The sequence below is a fragment of the Mesoplodon densirostris genome, chromosome 2 (assembly GCF_025265405.1).
Source record: "Mesoplodon densirostris isolate mMesDen1 chromosome 2, mMesDen1 primary haplotype, whole genome shotgun sequence".
NCBI classification, from domain to species: domain Eukaryota; kingdom Metazoa; phylum Chordata; class Mammalia; order Artiodactyla; family Ziphiidae; genus Mesoplodon; species Mesoplodon densirostris.
Genome location: NC_082662.1, coordinates 17,148,621 through 17,169,927, shown reverse-complemented (window position 1 = coordinate 17,169,927; position 21,307 = coordinate 17,148,621). Strand labels below are relative to the sequence as shown.

Sequence of the window (21,307 nt, the reverse complement as noted above, 5' to 3'; positions counted from 1 at the left end):
AATGGTGTTAATGGAAAAAGCACCTAGTTCAGCTTGTAACTTAAACAGTCTTATAAATGCTTTTTCTTGATATAACCTGCTAACCCCAATATACTGCAGAAGTGTTTCATTTGTTTTCTCTCATTCGGTCACACAGTATATTAAAAAGACATGTTCTAAAGCTTCCTTACTTTGTGATGTCATTTTTATGACGTCTCTATATGATCAAATTACAGAGATGGAGAATAGGTAAGTGGTTCCTAAGGGTTAGGTGCATAAGAGGTGAAGGGAGGAAAGAGGAAGGAAAGAAGGTGCCTGTGGCTTTTATAGGGTAGTGCAAAGGATCTTCGCGAAGAACTTTTTCTGTATTGTGACTGTAGCAGTGGTGACAGGAACCTATAAACGTGATAAAATTGCCCAGAACTAAATATACACGAAAATTTGTGTGCACGTAGAACTGGAGAAATCTGAATAAGGTTGCTGGATCATATCAATGTCATTTTTCAAGGTTTGGTATTGTACTATACTTACATAAGATGTTACCATTAAGGAAAACTAGATGAAGAGCATATGGAAACTCTTTGTATTATGTTTTAAACTCCACGTGACTCTATAATTATCTCAGAATAAAAATTAATGATTTTTACTGTCACATAAATGACATACTTAAGTATTCGCTCTTTTTTTTTTTTTTTTTTTATGAGTGCATGGTGAGAGTGTGGGAGTGAGGAATACAAGGAACACCATTGGTTTGATTTTTACTAAGGCACCAGTAGTTTTACCCTTCTTGTTTTTCTGTCATTAGTGCAAATGTCAACACAGCAACATCTTGGCATTAATATTATGAGACTGTTTTCTCTCCCAGGCCTCATCACTAGGGCTCTGCAGTCCACATTCTGAGAATCAGTGCCATAAAGTTTTAGTCTTTAGTTAGCTGAGGAAAACAAATACATTTGGCCCTCTGTATCTGCGGGTTCTGAACCTGTGCATATGGAGGGCCTGCTGTACTAAAACTGTTTTATGTGAGACTTGAGCATCTGTGGATTTTGGTATCCACAAGGGTCTTGGAACCAAGCCCCGGAGGATAGCAAGGGACAATTGTAATATGCTTAAGACTGCATGTCCAGTTCAGTGATATGTCTCTGCTTCTCTCTCCAGCGTTTTATCTTTGGACTCTTGCTTATGGGATGTTACTGTACTTCTGTAAAATTAGAGTTACATTTGTAAAGATATAAAAGGTAGACATGAGAAGTAAAATTTTGGAATTAACAGCTTTCTGCATCTGTGCTGTATAGTATGGTAGCAGCTAGCCGTATCTGGTTATTTAAATTTAAATTCTAAGTGATGAAAATGTGTATAAATAAAATTTAAATTGGACCAGTGGTTATACAGTTTCAGTTTTGCAAGATGAAAAAGTTCATCACAGAAATTTTTATTTACACTGGTTGTGTAGCTCTCAGGAAGACAATTGTAAGAGGTTGAAGGTGCTTCAAAGCATTGTGGATGCCAATATGGTCAAAGTGCTGGTCTAGACTTTAAGGTATTATCTTTACTTCTCTGGCCAGATTTAGATGTCAAACATTTATTTGATAGAAGAATTTCTCACTATTTATATCCTCTAATAGCTAGTTAATAAGAATGAAGGAACACATTTATGCATATATATGTATATACACACATATAGTTATAAAGAAAAATATTAAAATTGAGAACTTTTATAAATTTATAGTAATAGTGTATTTAAAAAAATATTTCGTGTATCCATAGGTACTGTTTTTATTTAGATTTTAAAAGTAGGGCTTCCCTGGTGGCACAGTGGTTAAGAATCCGCCTGCCAGTACAGGGCACAGGGGTTTGAGCCCTGGTCCGGGAAGATCCCACATGCCGTGGAGCAACTAAACCCGTGCACCACAACTACTTAACCTGCGCTCTAGAGCCCACGAGCCACAAGTACTGAAGCCCGCATGCCTAGAGCCTGTCCGTGATCTGCAACAAGAGAAGCCACCGCAGTGAGAAGCCCGCACACCTCAACAAAGAGTAGCCCCTGCTCGCTGCAACTAGAGAAAGCCTGCGCACAGCAACAAAGACCCAACACAGCCAAAAATAAATACATAAAATTAATTTATTTTTTAAAAAAAGTAATTCCCAGCTCTAAGATGACAGAAATAGATTTGCCTCTGGTACCTTTAAAGTGTCATGTTTTACATTCCAACATTTTTAATCAATCTGGAATTTTTTGGTATTTTTGAGTTGAGTGTATATATCCTCCTTCCCACTAGATGATTATCTAGTCATCCCAAAACAATTTATTAAGTAATTTTGGTATTTCTCTAGTGACTTGAGATACTACCAACATTTTGTACATATATGTGCTTATTTCAACATTCTATCTCAATATCATTCTTTCCATGTCATTAAATGCTCCTCTGTATCTTTTTTAATGACTACAAAGGATTATACTGTTATGGCTGAGTAAATACTACGTACATCTATTATCTATCTCTTTATTGATTAAATTGTGGATTTCTTGAAGCTTAAAACACCAGTAAACATATATTATTGGCCTCATTTAGGCACATAGCCCACAGCATAGTGTCTTTGTGTTACATTTCCATAAATATTGTTGATTTAGTTTTCATTGTGATTTATGAGATGATATTTCAGTTGTTTTCCAGAAATATTTAAAACTTCGCAAAATACAGACCTCCTACTGGATTTTCTGGTTTGCTTTACTATTTTCTATCACATGAAGGGAAGTTGAAGGGAAGCTATCACAGAGTTTATCTTCAATGAGTTTTTATTATAAAAGTAATCAATTCTTATGAAAAAGGAAAAATACATATAGGCATACCATGGCAATATTGTGGATTTGGTTCCAGAACACTACAATAAAGCGAATATTGCAGTGATGGAAATCACACAAATTTTTTGGTTTCCCAGTGCATATAAAACTTATGTTAACGCTATACTGTAGTGCATAAAGTGTGCGATAGCATTATGTCTAAGAAAATCAGTGTACGTACCTTAATTAAAAAGCACAGTGGACCCTTGAACAACTTGGGAGATTGGTTCCAGGGCCCACCACACATACCAAAATCCATGGATGTTTAAGTCCCATAGTTGGCACTTTGTATCCCTGGTTCCACGTCTGCAGATTCAGCCAACCACAGATTGTGTAGTACTGTAGTATTTATTTATTTCCCCTAGTTTTACTGAGGTGTAATTGACAAACAGTGCTGTATCAGTAGGATGTACAGCATAATGATTTGACGTACATACATCATGAAGCACTGTAGTATTTATTGAAAAGTATACGCATGTAATTGGACCCACACAGATCAAACCCCTGGTTTTTGAGGGTCAACTGTACTTTATTGTTAAAAATGCTAACCATCATCTGAGCCTTCAGCAAGTCATAATCTTGTTGCTGGTGGAGGGTCTCGCCTTGATGTTGTTGCTGCTGACTGACCAGGGTGGTGGCTGCTGAAGGCTGGGGTGCCCGTGGCAATGTCTTAAAATAAAATAACATTGAAGTCTGCCACATCAACTGACTCTTCTTTTCATGAACGACTTCCCTGTAGCAAGCAAGGCTGTTTGATAGCATTTTACCCACAGTAGAACGTCTTTCAAAACTGAAGTCAAGGCTTCCCTGGTGGCGCCGTGGATAAGAATCTGCCTGCTAGTGCAGGGGACACGGGCTCGATCCCTGGTCCGGGAAGATCCCACGTGCCGCAGAGCAGCTAAACCCGTGTGCCACAACTACAGAGCCTGCGCTGTAGGGCCTGCGAGCCACAGCTACTGAGCCCACGTGCCACAACTACTGAGCCTGTGCTCTAGAGTCTGTGTGCCACAACTACTGAGCCTGCGCTCTAGAGTCTGCAAGCCACAACTGCTGAAGCCCGTATGCCTAGAGCCCGTGCTCCGCAACAAGAGAAGCCACTGCAATGAGACGCCCACGCACCGCAGTGAAGAGTAGTCCCCGCTCACTGCAGCTAAAGAAAAGCCCGTGTGCAGCAGTGAAGACCCAACACAGCCAAAAATAAATAAATAAAATAAGAATTTAAAAAACAAAAACAAAAAACTGATGTCCTCTGAAAACCTGCCACTGCTTTATCAGCTAAATTTATGTAATATTCCGAATCCTCTGCTGTCATTTCAGTAGTCTTCACAGATCTTCACCAGGATTAGAGTCCATCCATCTCAAGAAACCCTTTCTTTGCTCATCCATAAGAAGCAACTCCTCATCTGTCACAGAGTTTTATTATGAGATTGCAGCAATTCAGTCACATCTTCAGGCTCCACTTCTAATTCTAGTTCTCTTACTGTTTCTACCACATCTACAGTGACTACTCCATTGAAGTCTTGAACCCCGCGGGGGTTGGAATCAACTTCTTCCAAACTCCTGTTACTGTTGACATGTTGACCTCTTCTCTTGAATCACGAATGTTCTTCATGACATCCAGAATGGTGAATCCTTTCCAGAAGGTTTTCAATTTACTTTGCCCAGATCCATCAGAGGAATCACTATCTATGGCAGCTAAATAGTCTTATGAAGTGTATTCATTAAATAATAAGACCTGAAAGTTGAAATTACTCCTTGATTCATGGGCTGCAGAATGGATGTTGTGTGAGCAGGCAGGAAAACATCATTAATCTCGTACATCTCCTTCAGAGCCCTTGGGTGACCAGGTGCATTGTCAACGAGCAGTAATATTTTGAAAGGCATCATTTTTTCTGAGCAGTAGGTCTCAACAGTGGGCTTAAAATATTCAGTAAACCATGCTGTCAACAGATGTGTTGTCATCCAGGCTTTGTTGTTCCATGTATAGAACGCAGGCAGACGATTTAGCAGAATTCTTAAGGGCCCTAGGATTTTCGGAATGATAAATGAACACGGACTTCAGCTAAAAGTCACCAGATGCATTAGCCCCTAGCAAGAGAGTCAGCCAGTCTTTTGAAGCTTTGAAGCCAGACATTGACTTCTCCTCTCAGCTATGAAAGTCCTAGATGGCATCTTCTTAAATGGAAGGCTGTTTCATCTACACTGAAAATCTGTAGTTTAGTGTAGCCACCTTCATTCCTTACCTTAGCTAGATATTATGGGTAACTTGCTGCAGCTTCAACATCAGCACTTGTGGCTTCACCTTGTATTTGTATGTTATGGAGACATACAAATACAAGCCTCTTTCCTAAAACCTCATGAACCAACCACCTCTGCTAGTGTTAAACTTTCTTCCTGCAAATTCTTCACTTCTCTCAGCCTTCAGAACCAAAGAGAGTTAGGACCTTGCTCTGGGTTAGGTTTTGGCTTAAAGGAATGTTGCTGCCGGTTTGATCTCTCCAGACCACTAAAATTTTCTCCATATCAGCAATAAGGCTGTTTTGTTTTCTTATCATTCGTGTGTCCACTGCAGTAGCAGTTTTTTTTTTTTTTTTTTTTTTTTTTTGCGGTATGCGGGCCTCTCACTGCTGTGGCCTCCCCCGTTGCGGAGCACAGGCTCCGGACGCGCAGGCTCAGCGGCCATGGCCCACGGGCCCAGCCGCTCCGCGGCATATGGGATCCTCCCAGACCGGGGCACGAACCCGTATCCCCTGCATCGGCAGGCGGACTCTCAACCACTTGCGCCACCAGGGAGGCCCCAGTAGCAGTTTTAATTTCGTTCAGGAAGTAACTTTTCCTTTGCATTCACAACTTGGCTAACTGTCTGGCGCAAGAGGCCTATCTTTCTGCCCATCTCAGCTTTCGACATGCTTTCCTCACTAAGCTTAATCATTTCTAGTTTTTGATTTAAAGTGAGAGACATGGGACTCTTCTTTCACTTGAACACTTGGAGGCTGACGCAGGGTTATTAATTGGCCTAATTTCAATACTGTTGTGTCTCAGGGAATAGGGAGGCCCGAGGAGAGTGAGAAAGATGGGGAACAGCTTGTCAGTGGAGCAGTCAGAATACATACAGCATTTATGGATTAAGTTCACCGACTTATATGGGTGCAGTTCATGGTGCCCCAAAACAATTATAATAGTAACATCAAAGATCACTGATCACAGGTCACCATAGCAAATATAATAATAATAATGAAAAAGTTTAAAATATTGCAAGAATTACCAAAATGTGACACAGAGACATGAAGTGAACAAGTGTTACTGGGAAAATAGAGTTGATAATCATGCTTATATAGTGCAGGGAACTATATTCAATACCTTGTAATAACCTATAATGGAAAAGAACCTGAAAAAGAATATATGTAAATACATATAACTGAATCAGTTTACTCTACACCTGAAACTAATACAACATTGTAAATCAACTATACTTTAAAAAAAGACATGCTTGATGCAGCGTTCCTGCAAACCTTCAATTTGTAAAAATCAAAGTATCTGTGAAGTACAGTAACACGTAGCACAATAAAATGAGGTGTGCCTTTAATACAGAGTATATAAAATAAAACCTACAAGTTGTATCCTATATCCCCCTTTCAATTCTATTTCTGCGAAGTAGCAGTTTTAAGTTTGCTATATGTCTTCCCAAGACATCTTTGAGTATACTATTAGCATATATCAAAAAACACTACACAAATAGGATTTTTATTCTTACTAATTCTGTGATTTGCTTATGTCACTTAATATTATAGATATCTTTCCATGACAGTGTATGTAGATTTACCTTATTCTTTCTTAGCTCAAAGATTACACTACGTTCTCTCTTTGACTGAATATAGCTTACTTTAACCTCTCTCTTATAAATGGAAATACGAAGTGCTTCTTTATTTTTTGCCATTATGAATTTATCTTTAGGGTCAATTTCTTGAAACGGAATTGTGGAGTAAAAGGATAAGCTTATTTAAAATTTGGTAAGTATCACCTTTGAAAGGCTCTTTGAAAGGCTATGGCTACATAATTTTTAAATCAGATTTATGTGTGTCCGCACACGTGCACAATATTGAATTTAGTCTTTACGGCAGTATTTATTTAAGGGGAAGTGAGTGTTTTTTTTTTTTTTTTTTTTGCGGTATGCGGGCCTCTCACTGTTGTGGCCTCCCCCGTTGCGGAGCACAGGCTCCGGACGCGCAGGCTCCGGACGCGCAGGCTCAGCGGCCCTGGCTCACGGGCCCAGCCGCTCCGCGACATATGGGATCCTCCCAGACCGGGGCACGAACCCGTATCCCCTGCATCGGCAGGCGGACTCTCAACCACTTGCGCCACCAGGGAGGCCTGAAGTGAGTGTTTTAAGAGAAATAACCTTTCATCTCTGTGTCATATGTGAAGTGCTTAGAATGGTTTCTGAAACACATTAAGAGCTGTCTAAATGCTATAATTATTTTTGTTTGCTTAATTCCCTTCTATTTTGAAAATTGAAAATCTTATTAATTTTTTCACATATCCTTATTTTGAAAACCGTCAGCATCTGGACCTAAGTTGCTGTTAGTGTGTTCTGTGTTGTAATGGAATTCACCCTCAGATTTCTATCTTTAATTGTCACAATCACTGTTTTTTAAATAGTTATTATGGACTTAAAGGTTATGTATGCAGTACAAAGTGTGTTTTGATTGGCTTGTCTTCTTTCACTGGCATTCCGTTAATGGATAGTCAATTACCACCATTTGCTAGTTTTTGTTGTTACCTCCAGTTAATAAAAAAAGTCAGTGACTTAAGAGAGTTCATTGAAACTTGAAAGTAATGATGAAAATGAGAATATGTCTCAACTTGTAAACTTGTACAGTGAACTGGATTGCCATTTAAATATAAAGCATTCATGTATATAGTCTTGGAGAAGTAAATCTTTGTGATAACTTTGAAGGTATTTGAAAAGGAAAGTATGAACAAAATGTATGAAGACTATCAAAATGACTGTCTATCCCTGGTTCTCTGTACATTTGATGTTATGAAACATGTTCATAGAATGTTCCCATTCAGGCTTTTGCAATGTTTTTCAACAAAGTGTAATAGTATATTGAAGAAGTTACTTGAGAATAATTTAATCAATAAACTTGGTTAATCATATCATTAAATGCAGAGAAGAGAGGAAAAGCATAGAGGCATCATTCATGGTTGTACTCCCTGCCTCAACAACAGGTACAAGTCAAAATCATTCCTTGAAATTTCTAAAACCATTCACAAAGAATGGACAGATTCTCTGCAAGAAAGCTGAGCGAGCTATTGGCAAAATTTCTTTATCAATGCACCTATTAACATATTGCAAATGGGAGACTTCCCTGGTGGCACAGTGGCTAAGAATCAGCCTGCCAATGCAGGGGACACGGATTCAATCCCTGATCCGGAAAGATTCCCTCATGCTGCAGAGCAGTTAAGCCCGTGCACCACAACTACTGAGCCTGTGCTCTAGAGCCCACACGCCACGACTACTGAAGCCCGCGTGTCCTAGGGCCAGCGTGCCACAACTACTGAGCCCACGTGCTGCAACTACTGAAGCCCACGCGCCTAGAGCCTGTGCTCCGCAACAAGAGAAGCCACCGCAATGAGAAGCCGGCGCACTGCAACGAGGAGTAGCTTCCTCTCGCCGCAACTACAGAAAGCCCGCACGCAGTAAGGAAGACCCAAGGCAGCCAAAAATTAAAAAAATAAAATAAAAAATAAAGAGGACCCGAGTCCATTAACAACAACAACAACAACAAAAATATATCTATATATTGCTAATGGCACAATGGCATACGTTGTGAGAGAGGAATCACATCCATGTGTGGCAGTCATCAGGTGTTATGCTTTGCATTCAGGTGAAACTGCTTGTGTACAGAGTATGCATCAGCTCTTCGCATACATACAATTTAAATATGAGAAGTACTTGATTATTTTTTGTCTGTTTAAAAGAGTAATTCCAAGCTAAAGGAAAATAAATTCTTTGTTTTATTAATATTCATTTTGAGAGCAGTGATAGAGTTTCAATATTGATAGAGCACCAGCTATGTGTGGACAGTAAGGGTGGTATTACTGAATGAAAGAACTTGAGCCTGAATGTTAATTCACATACTTCTTTTGCAGTTAGTTGTGTGTTTACTTATATGGCTCTAGTGTTGAAGATATTGGTGAAAAGTTTGAATAAGTTCAAATATGGCCAGCATGCACATTTTCAGCGTCTTCTGTGAAAAAAATTGGCTGCTGTTCCTTTCTGTAATACAATAGTTATGAGAGGGCTAAGTTCTTATGTAACTTTTTGAAGTGTAGAAAGAGATTTCTCTGTGTCTTCATAAGGGGTACATCTCAGTGCTGTATGTATTATCTTGACAGCCACAAGTTTATGCTTCAGTATACCACCAACTAACTGTTGAGAATAAAGTACAGTATTCCCCCCTTATCTGCAATTTCACTTTGTGAGGTTTCAGTTAATGGCAGTCAACCACAGTCTGAAAATACTACATGGAAACTTCCAGAAATAAATTATTCATAAGTTTTAAATTGCTCACCATTCTGAGTAGTGTGATGAAATTGCTTCTCATCAGGAGATTTAAGAAAACTTCTAAAAAAGCTGCACTGATTCTGAATTGCTGGATATTGTGATAAAGATAAGTTTTTAAAAGTAGAGCTGTAAACCACATTAATAAACACTTTCCTAAACTTTTAAACTCTTTGAATTTGAGTTACTATGCTGTATTTACTCACGTTATGATATTGTTCTTACCATTCTTTGACAGACCCCTTATCCCTCTGGACAGAATGCAGGTCCAACCACGTTGGTATACCCTCAAGCTCCTCAGACAATGAATTCACAACCTCAGACCCGTTCTCCGGTAAGTAAGCAGAAACTTGTTCTAGATAATATTCTCCACCTAAGTTTGTGTTTGTAGTAGCTTAGGTTCTTTTGGCTAATATTTTTACTCGATTTTGGAAAATTTTTACCCAAATAATTTTTAAAATTATTATTACTATTATTATTGGATAGCATTGCATTTTCAGACCTTTCCTGTAGGAATAATTTGAATTTATTAAGAACAAGAAGAAATGGAGCTTTTTATCTTCTTTTACTTTTCTGTGTCATGCAAGTTCTGGTTGCATTCAAGTTCACTTCATCTCAGCTCTTAATTTGTTATTTGTACTGTTCAAAATTCAGGAGAAGTATAAAGCATGATTTTGAAAGTAAATTAAATTTCATTAATTGGACTCTGAAATTCCAGTGCTTTGGGAAGTATGACTTCTGAATCATTGTTACTAGATCAGTTCTAACTATTTGACTGTGTGGACATATGCATGACTTACACCAATAGTGTATTTATTTCTTCAGACGGTAAATAAATTGTCATACAAGTGTAAATGCTATCATCCTCTTTGCTCATCTTTTACATGGATTGCAATAAGTATTGCAAAGACTGAGAATTTACTCAAGGTTCATCCTTCTGTTTCACAAAAGTGTACAGTGGCTTCAGCTGTCCATTCCTTAGAATGTTGTTTCCTGCCCTGCATGATTAGTTTTTGCTAGAAGGTGCTTCTGTAACATCTCACATTGTCTCTCACACCCCTACTTGTATCTCAGCTCTGTGTTTTCCTCAGAATACAGGGATCTTCTTTTGGTTCTCCACCTTTGCTTTTTTGCCTGTAGTACAGGAATATTTCATTGCATTAGCTCCTGTTCATTTGGCTTTATGCATGAATTTAGGAATATTGAAATATGTGATAGAATTGCTCAAAGAACTAGGAGATCACAGACTTCACCAAAATGTAATCTCTTTCTTATCCTCCTCCTACCTTCCTTTTCCCTATTGCCCTCTTCTCCAATACCTGTTCTTAGATCCTGGTTCTTCCCAGGGGGTGGAACCATTCTAAGGAGGTGGGACTTTGGTCCTAGTTGCCCATTTGTTTGTCTGGGTTTTTTTGTTTGTTTTTTGGGTTTTTTTGCCGAAATGGTCAACAAGATGTCTGATGCAAGTTTTGTTCTGAGAGTGGTTTGGGAATGTGGACACTTGACTACTTGGAATGGGCCTGAGATCTCACCAGATTAATTTAGATAGGCCCCGGTTCTAATCATTAAACATGGAACGTTGTGGTAAGCTCTTATTGCAAAGGATTCTATGGCCCTTTTTACCCCTCTACCCCTTTTATAATTATTGGGGGAAAAAAAAAAGAAAGAATTAAATTTACATGGTTAGAACTGGCGCAAAACCTGACTGAAGAGCTGCATCTCTAAACCAGTTTTTTTGACAGCCCAGCAGAACAGTGCCAATACATTGCACAGAAAACTGGAAGAGGAGGAAGGTTTTGGAACAGACTCCCGTTTACAGGTCCTTGGCTGGAAGAGGCTGGATAAAATACTGCATTGTAAGCAATATAACAAACTGTACTTCTTGCAGGCAGTGGTGCCTCTGGCACTCATTATTTTTGACCACATCCATTTATTGGCTGATGAACACAAATGCACTTATTGCTTCCTCTCTGAAAGTCTAACCTAGCATGGCAGTTTTTTGCCAGGCATACTGGGGAAAAGAATAACAAATTGGGTGGGTCTTCTCTATTGGGAATTAGACAGGAGTAATTTGGGGTTTAGATTCTTCTTTATTTTAAACTTGAAGAGGGATATCCCTTTCAGATGAATTTGATTTTAAAAGATAAATTTCAAGGCTTCTTTTTCCCTCTTTCCATTTTATAATTGAATATCAAGGGGAAAACTGTCTATAGTTGTCAGCCATTTTTCTGTGGTCATAAACTCTTCAGACACTATCCTCTATGCAATTTTTACCATCTGCTCTGCTAGTGACCATTACCACCCCCATTACTAAAAACCACACACATAACATTCCATTACATGCCCCAAAACAAGTGCAAGACTAGCAGACCCGACACTACTCTTGCTTGTTGTTTTGGGTCCAGTTTTCTTTGCTTCATTTGTGTTGGTGCTGGGAGGGTGAAGTTGGGTTTGGAATTTGGCAGGATTGCATTTCTTCTGACATCCCAAGTTGCCATAGTCTAGTCTCATCCATCCCACAGCTATCCCAACTGGTGAGGAGAGGTAAGCTGTTGCACTAAGGAAGGGACTCTTCCCATGGCTTTGTAGAGCAGCTAAAGCTTACTCCGTTCTATTTCTGCATTAATGGGCCATTGGCAATTGCACAGTTTAGGCTTCTCTGTTCTTCCCTGGACAGCTGCCTTTGCAATCCAACTGGCTTCAAATGGCCCCTCTCCCTCCTTGAGGTGATCTTTGTGCCTGTATTTCTACTCGATACTTAGTATCTTAGTTAAATTTATATTGTTGAAAGTCTTGTTTAAAAGTAAAAAAAATAGTGATAAGCTACCTATATGTTCCATTTTCTGGTTGTATTGGAACTCTTTAAACTGTAATTTTTTTTTAATAGCTTCTAAAATAGTGAAACTATTGAATGCTTAATCGGGAGAGGGGGACAGTTTGGCTTTTGCAGTAACCTGTAACCGTTGGTTATTTTTATATTCTGTGGTGCTAAGTGCCAAAATTATATCAATATATGTTGGCCATGCTCAGTTACCAACTGTGCACAGAAGAGTGAGTGAGTGGGTGGGTGGTTGAGTGGGTGGCATTAACGTTGGATCCAAGTTCACAGAAGATTGCTTTCCTTAATATCTACAGTCCTCACCATCTTAAAGACCCCTCTTTAAAAAAAAAAAGAAAAAAGAAACAAAAGTTTCTATTTTTAATATGAGCCAGCAGCGACTACAGTTTGTTCTGTTGCTTACAGTTACCCATAGGATTAAGACTATTGTCATTACAAATGAAAAACTCAATAGCCAATGGTGACTAGTGCAAAATAGACTAGGATACTTTCCCACTAACTTTTTTTTTAATATATGTGTAATTTTGTAAGGTAGTCCTCTTGCTCATAGAAAATTCTCTTTTGACTGGAACATTCCAAATATATAGTTTCAACTTTTATTTTAGAGCCTTAGAAATGGGGCCTTTCTGTGGAACAGTGATAAGACAGGTACTACTGTACTAAGGTTAATTTTTTAACGTGGCCCTTCTCTCCCATTTCCTTCAAAAGTGTCATGAAGAAACATCTCACTTCTACCCCCCCCACACACTTTAATACCACCTGGGTGGTATTAACCTATTCTTGAAGCTTGATGTCCATGGTAGAGGTTTGATCTGTGTTCTTTTCATAGTTGGAAAACTGAAAATATAAGACATCAGTTTCTTTGAAGAGAAAATGTTCTGCAAGAACTGTAGCTGCCATTATCATCATTCTGAAAAACTATTTTACAATGGTTGTTAGCAGATATAATGGCTGGCTAACACACTTTAATCGTACAGGTCATGGAGAGCTCATTAAGTTGTACTGAATAACTTCAAAATATGTTAAGGTACTTTTCATTACTTGAATAATAGGTATACATTTTAGCTTCTAAGGTAAATTCTTGATAGGGCTGTCTTCAGTCATCTCCTACATTGTGGCTTGTGACCCACTGCAATTTCTTGAAAATTTTTTATATTAAGTAATGGCAGTGGAGGAAATAATTCCAAATCTCTTGCATATGCTATTGTGGGTAACTTAAATTCTGAGTATGAGGGTTTGTTTCTTAGTTCATCTTCAGTCTGGTTTACCCATTATAATGAGCTAACGGAAGGAAGGCTCAAACAACTGAAGGAAAATATGTATTTTAGCTTTTTTAATGTTTTAAGTAAAATCCTTGTAAGGTTTTCATTCAAAACTGCTTACTAAATATTTTCTGTTAACTGTTAAAGAGGGTGGTTAACGTTTCAGTAGTTAATGTGTAGGTAGCCAGTACATGACTCTACGTGCCCGAATAATTCCTTTGTTCTTTTTAGTAAAATCACTTTGGAAGCCCAGTTTTGCTATGATGAAGAATTATTTGATCTTAGGGATTTTGTATTTAAAATTTGATGGGTGAAAAAGCTTTTTCTTCCATTCTAAGTTAGTGAAAGTAAGAGTTGGAATATGTATTATCCGCTTTCAAGTACTCTATGATTTAACTAAGAAGTTAGGTTTTCTTTGGCTTTTATTCTCAATATCAGATAGCAGTAGGTACATGTATACAGTCTTGTGCTGTTGTGTATAAATAGTAATTGAGAGATTTGACTTTTACTCTTTTTTTCTTCTTGAGCTTATAATAGTACCGCTTTGATTACTCATGTTACAGAATGATGTTCTTTACTACTGTTTGCTTTCATATGCCTGGTATTAAACATTACTAGTTAATTGAATTTAAATATATATAATTATTTATATATTTACATATATTTATATATCACAAATATATTTTATATATATTTATATATGCTTATATATTTATAATAGATAAATTTTAATCTTTAACTCCAAGAAACAAAGGAAGATACTGAAATTTCCATTTCATGTGTGAGATATCCATTTAACTTAAGTAAATTTGAAATCCATCCTATTACATTCTTTATTTCCTACTGGACATTATAATTACCTCCTGGCTATTTCTTGTAATGTAAAAGCATTTCTCATTCCCTCTAGTTATATCAGTTGCGTAAGCATAGTTGACTTTTCATATATTTGTCTTAATATAACCACTTAGTGTTTCAAACTTTCTTTTGCTTTATTTTAGGGTTTAAAAAAATTCCTATCAGAGAAGCACCTTTATGTGCCTAACAGCTTAGCTGTTTCTCTCCCAGCTGATAAATGGCAAACTATTTCTGGTAGAGGTGTTAACCTCTTGACTCTCAGTACCTGTCTGTCACTGTCCTGCAGCAAAGCTTTGACTGTTTGTGTTTTTTTTTTCTTGTGGGTTTTATTTCTTTTGGCATAATGTGTGACATTTTGGTTTTTGTTGTGGTGTTTCTGACTCTTTGTGCCTTTCCTTTTGTGTTTGTTTTCCCTCCTTTTCTCAGTTTGCAGCGGGGCCTCGACCTGCCCATCATCAGGTACTGTACCCTTGCCCCTTCACTATTACCCTTAACTAATAGGTGGGGGCTTTAGTAGTTTCTGACTCTTAGAATGCTGCCATTCCATGGACCCACTCAAACCAGTCTTTTCTGGAGTAGCTTCGGTCTGAGGTAATGCAGTTCTTTTTGTATTTCACAGCATTTTGTTATTAACAAACCAATTTCCTTCTGTTTATTACACAGTTTAAAAATAATAGAGTTTTTTTACTTTCCAAAAAATAGTTGCTCTGAATTTAGAGGACCTTGAAAATGTTTAGATATATTAAGCCCTTACAGATTTTGTGGATACCTGTATTAAGTTTAAATTTAACTGAATGGAATAGGCAACATTCTAAGGGTTTTCTGTTAACATCCTGATGTAACTTGTATTGATGTGTATAAAATAGCATTAGTATTTCTAAAACCACTTAATCTCAGTTACTAACTTAGACCTAATAACAGATTCATTAACAATAATATACATTCATTTGCTGCATAGAATTATCTTTATTCTTAGGGTATATAGAAAATAGATACCTTATTTAATTTTAATATTTTTAGCCTATTCTTTTAAATGAAGTAATTGTATAAATTAAAATTTCAAAAATGTTTATGCAGACACTAGTTTATTTAGCAGGAATATACTAGAAGGGATGGTTTGGGAGAAAGAAAAAGACTTGCAGGGTTTTTTCCCCAAAGTGTTCTGAAACATTTTCTCATTCCGTAGTAGAAAGAGCCTACTAAATTCTAAATCTGATAGATCTGGGTTTATATTACCAGTCTACTGTGTAACCTACCAGCTGAGTGAAGCAGTTCTTTTTCTGAGCCTCAGTTTCCTCATATGTAAAATGGGGTAAATACCCTTTACATCACAGATAATATATGTAAGTCAGCTACCATAAAAGAAGCAGCCAGTAAGTGTTGGCTGTTTTTAATATTGTCATGCAACTTGGTATGGTTTGATAAAATGAGAGGAATATTACCAGCGTTTACCTGTGGTATCATATTTAGAATTCTTATTACTGAGTAAATGGTTATTGTTTAATTGAAGCCTTTCATTATCTAGCAGTGATTTAATACAAAGCTCTACTTCTCAAAATACAGTCTTTCCAATTTGGACGATGTAAAAGCCAAGCAAATTCTGAGGTGTTAAAGACATTTAGCAGGAGAACTCAGAGGTGGTTATATGAAGTGGATGGCAATTCTTTGGATCTGATAAAGAAAACTCAGGGGTATCTTTTACTTGATAGAGATAGCATTGTTAAAATACTTGAAGAGTTTGGACTTTGATGTCAGCTAGACCTAGATTTAACTCTTCCTTATTAACTGGGTGTTCTTGGGCAATCTACTTACTGCTCTCAGCCTCAGTTTTCTCATCTGTAAAATGGGGACAGTATCAATACCATCTCAGGACTAATGTGAAGAGTAAATGAGATAATACAAATAAAATGATTAGCAGAGTGACATATACTACGAATCTAGGGGATGAGATTACTAATAATTAAAAAAATAGATAATCTCTTAGGTAAAAAGATTGATTATACCTTTTTCTGGGAACAGATCTAGTCAAGGGCCATAAAAAAGGCAGGGTTAACATTTCAGTCAGGGGTAAAGCCAGTTACTCCTGACAGAAAGCTGGAAGGTCTCCGTTTAAGAAGCAGAGTAAAAAGAAACTAGTGATTCGGTAAAAAGGTTTTTGAGCTCCTTCATATAAGGCTGTTTCTATTATTTGGGTTCAGTTGCAGTGGTCCTCAGATAGGGATGTTGTATTTAAGCCTTTATATATTGTCATCTTTGGGAAAATCTTTTTTTTTTTTTTTTTAAGAATACCAGCTGTGCCTTTTTTTTTTTAATTTAAATTTATTTATTTTTGGCTGTGTTGGGTCTTCGTTTCTGTGCGAGGGCTTTCTCTAGTTGCGGCAAGCGGGGGCCACTCTTCTTCGCAGTGCGCGGGCCTCTCACTGTTGTGGCCTCTCCCGTTGCGGAGCACAGACTCCTGACGCGCAGGCTCAGCAGCCATGGCTCACGGGCCCAGCCGCTCTGCGGCATGAGGGATCTTCCCAGACTGGGGCACGAACCTGCGTCCCCTGCATCGGCAGGCGGACTCTCAACCACTGCGCCACCAGGGAAGCCCCCCACACTAGTTCTTGAAGATGGGTTCTTGAGATGCAGCATAAATCCAGAGCATTGCTTTTGGATACAAAAACTTCGGGTAGCTGGCCACTTTTACTCTGGTATTCTTCCTTCCTAAATACAATTAAAATTTTTTTCCTTATACCTCACAGAATGAAGTGAGTAAGGAAATACATAACCTTGGCTCAGGCTGCTGCAGTAGCTACCTTGGAGAAATAGAGAAGGGGCGAGTGTGGTTGAAGTGACACTGCTGAGCAGCGTGTAGTTGAACCAGTGTTGTGGAACAGCATGGAGTACACTGTTAGGAAGAGTTTGCTGTCTTGTATCCAGGAATGTAGGAGCCAGTTCGGCTTATTTCACTGTGGAGTTGGTATTGGCATCTTGGATGGAATAACCAGTTATGAAAAACTGCCCTGTATATTGCAGTTGCTTTAGCAACTTTTGGGCCATACATGCCAGTGGAATTCCCCCAGTGACAATTTAAAAAACAAAACAAAATACACCTTCCTACATTTCCAGATACACTCTGTGGAGGTGATACTAGTTCCCATGTAAGAATCCCTGGCCGAAGTCTGTATTTAAGAGATCTTCTCCTCAAACCTAAGCCACATAGAGACCTAAACCCTAAGAGGTTCATGGAGAAGCATGGATTCAATGCTCATAATACAAAACAAGACATATAGAGGCTTGCATAATGAAAGCAATACAGTTGATAACAAAAGTTGAGTGGTATACAGAAAATATATTTTTTAAGGGAAAACATCTTTGTCTTGGGATATTTTTAGTTTGTTGTGATTAAGACTCAAAAGTTGAAGGCCCAAATGGTTTTTTCATCTTCGGCTGTTTGCTTTGGCCAGAAAGAATTAAATCAAGGGTTAGAGTTAGTCTTGACTAGTTAGAATTAGTGAATAGATTCCTCATTTCTCCTTTATTACATTATTCATCAGTGACTGCCTTTCCAATCATATGTCCTTTCATGCTTTGATCTTATTTTTTTTTACAAAATAATTTGATGCTGGATGATGTTTCCTATGATTGATGATTCTAAAGTCCCATAGTAAATACATAACTTCTCGTGGATGTTTAGTAACAATTGGTTCTATAAACTGTTGACTAAATATAATACACAAGGTGAGCGTTGTGAGTTCAGTTTTATTTGGGGCAAAATGAGGACTATAGCCTGGGAGACAGCATCTCAGAAAGCTCTGAGAAACTCCTCCAAAGAGGTAGAGGGGGGGAAGGTCAGTTATAGATGTGATTTTGGTGAAGGAGGAGTGCGTGTAATCAAGCACATATTTTTTGCAGAAGGTTGCCGCTAGTCTCGTGAAGGTTACTGCTAGTCACGAGGAGCAGACGTCACCGTGAAGGATTTTAGTGCTTTTCTAGATACGAGGAGATCCAAGAATTGCGCTCATAAAATCAGCTCCTGAAAATATCTATCTAAAGGCCTGTTCTGCCAGTTTTTCTCGGAGCACAGAGCGCCTCATTCCTCATCTCCACCCTGAACTCCTTTCAGTGTGTGTTGAAGGTCAGCGGCTGCAGCAGCTTGTGATTTAATCCTTGTAGAGGCAGATGGCAAGTGCCAATTTTTAGTTGGCAAAACGATGCGAAGAAAAAAAAATCAGTAGTTATTTAGATGAGCTATTTGAAGGTAATTGCTTGGGAAAAGAAAACTAATAATCTAGTAATCTAGAACCTATATATTTTTTCTTTGTAAAATGAAGTTATCAGAATTGAAATGAGACAAATAACAAGATTTTGGATGGTAAACATTTTTAGTTTAATACAACCAAGAAACTGCTATAGGATGTGTATGTTTCTTGGAACTGCTTTTATTTAGAAGATCTTTATGTGTGGCCAGCCAGGGATCTTTTTGGGTCCCTCAAGTCAGGGATACCATGTTCTAATTAGTATTATGTCAGCCACATCATCTTCCTGGTACAATTAATTTTTGGCTTTTGCAGGGATTCTTTAGATTAATAAGGATGTTCTATTCTTTTTGTATTTTATAATCTGAAGAGAGCTTTAGCTTAGAATAACAGTTTTCTTCAAAGGTAAAAGAAAGTAGTCCTAAGTTATTTTATATGCAGAACACTCTTGGCTTTAGAAATATGTCAACTATTTTTATTCTGATGTTTGAAAATCCCAAGGTAATTAGAAACTGAAAGAACAGAACGTACACCCAGAATTAAAACAAGTGACTTGGTATAATGTAGATCTGGCTTGTGTTACTAACTTCATGTCTTTGGTCATTGAAGTTTGTGTAATTGTGGTTTAAAGTTACTTATGTTCCTGTCCTTATTTTACTTTTGGATTTCACAAGAAATACAAGCGTTGGTTATATACTATGGCTGAATTGTCTTTGCATTATGAGGAAAACCAGGGAATTGGTATTTTAAAGTGTTTGTGGAACAAAAACATTTTGCAGCATGTTGGCATGTGATTTTAGTTCACATAGTGTTCAAATTAATTGGATTTAGCTTAAACAAATAATAAGCTTCATAAAAAAACAGTGTGTGGCATCAAGGAGTATGTTACCTGGGGCAAGCATTGAAACTATGCATGTTTTCCTATTGTAGTACTTTTTGCAAAAAGATTTAAAAAAAAGAAACAGCTGGCTTATGTTTATCCCCTCCCTCCAATTATGACCTCTAAAGGTTTCTGTTCTCCAAGTTGTGCTGTTACATTTGAAGTCCTAGTCCTTGGTAGAGAAATATTTGTATTGCTCCAGACATTTTCTTAGATGTGGAAAATAAAATAGATGAAGGCTTTGGGTTTGCCTCTGGGACCAGACCTGGCATATCAGAGTTTAATGGATAGGAAATCTGGCCAAGCATCTATGCAGTCTCATCACCATAACTCTTGTATTTTTCAGAGCTTGATGTAGGCCAGTGATGGGCAGTTTTATCTGGTGCCTTCCTCACAAGGAGTTGTAGGATTGCAGCAGAGACAGTGAAGAAAATATAGGTTGGGAGTTGGCATAACTGGGATTCAGTCTAACCTTTTCTGCAGACTAACCTTGGACTTCAGCTTTCTTATCTGTGAAATGGATAAAATATGCTTACAAATGATGTAATATTGAGGTGTTATAATAACAGCATGTTTCCTAAGGGTATTGTGGCGAATAAAAGTACCAGCCTGTCACAGTGCCTGACACATAATAGGCCCTTGAGAAGTGTCAGTTTCCTTTAGCAGTGAGACAGCCTACCTTTCCCCTTTCCCAAGCTATTTTTACCTATGAATGAAGTGTTCTCCAAGGATGCTTGTTTCCCAGACTCTGCATTATGATCTGATAGAACACTTTCTTCTTCCTGACAGAATCCTTAAGGGTTTCTTTCCTCCATCTGACAATCCTCTACGGTAACACCGTCTAATAGAACTTTCTGTGATGACGAAAATCTTCTGTATCTGTGTTGTTCACTGTAGTAGCTACTAGCCACATGTAACTATTGAGTGCTTGAATTGTGCATTGTGGCTGAAGAACTGAATTTTAAATTAAATTTAAGTAACTAAATATGGCTAGTGGCTACCTGTTGGATGGTTCAGCTATAGGGCTTACATTTCCTAATTCTTAGTGAAATCTAAATTATGTGATAATATGTGTTACATGCAGGAAAACAAAGAATTTTACATGAATAACCATTATAAATTGTTGTAAGTCAGCAGAATATCTGATTGATACTTGAATGATATCCCATTATATGGAGTCTTTACTACTCGTCCATTTCTAACTTGTCAGAAAATCATAGCACTAACATTTTTTTAAGTACTTAATTTTAAAAAAAAGATATTAGCCTAAAATTTTTTTAATTAATTAATTTATTTTTGGCTGCTTTGGGTCTTCTCTAGCTGCTGTGTGCGGGCTTTCTCTAGTTTTGGCAAGCGGGAGCTACTCTCCGTTGCGGTGTGTGGGCTTCTCATTGCAGTGGCTTCTCTTGTTGCGGAGCACAGGCTCTAGGAGTGGGGGCTTCGGTAGTTATGGCACACGGGCTTAGTTGGTCCACGGCAGGTGGGATCTTCCCAGACCAGGGCTCGAACTCGTGTCCCCTGCATTGGCAGGCAGATTCTTAACCACTGCGCCACCAGGGAAGTCCCAACCTAACAAATTCTTAATTGAGATTCTTACTGTTTACCCCTCCAGTAGGTTGAACTATATATGCAAAAAGCTAGGGATTTCAGAAACATAGTTTTCATATGGTTTTTATTGCTTTGCAAATTAATAAGTTCTCAGTGGTTTTTGGCAGAGGAAGAACTAATGTGATTGAATAAGATTTTTTCTGGTTACTGAAAATGAATAGGTGTTTTTCAAAGAATTTCTGGTTATTATATAGTTTTTTAGAGATATTTTTGTCTTTTGATGGTTCAAGAGA

The 21,307-nt window shown here is 37.8% G+C and overlaps 1 protein-coding gene across 12 annotated transcripts in view; it reads left to right on the top strand.

Moving 5' to 3' along the window:
- EIF4G3 (eukaryotic translation initiation factor 4 gamma 3) overlaps window positions 1–21,307 on the top strand; it is a 390,751-nt gene that overhangs the window by 192,557 nt on the left and 176,887 nt on the right. For 7 of the 12 annotated variants that reach the window (XM_060089108.1, XM_060089099.1, XM_060089106.1 and 4 more), the window contains 3 exons: window positions 9,628–9,723; window positions 11,132–11,245; window positions 14,772–14,804. In XM_060089108.1, coding sequence (XP_059945091.1) covers window positions 9,694–9,723; window positions 11,132–11,245; window positions 14,772–14,804 — 177 coding nt within the window. In that variant the 5' untranslated portion in view covers window positions 9,628–9,693. The remainder of the gene's footprint in view (window positions 1–9,627; window positions 9,724–11,131; window positions 11,246–14,771; window positions 14,805–21,307) is intronic. The other 5 variants (XM_060089104.1, XM_060089098.1, XM_060089107.1 and 2 more) reach the window with 3 other exon arrangements.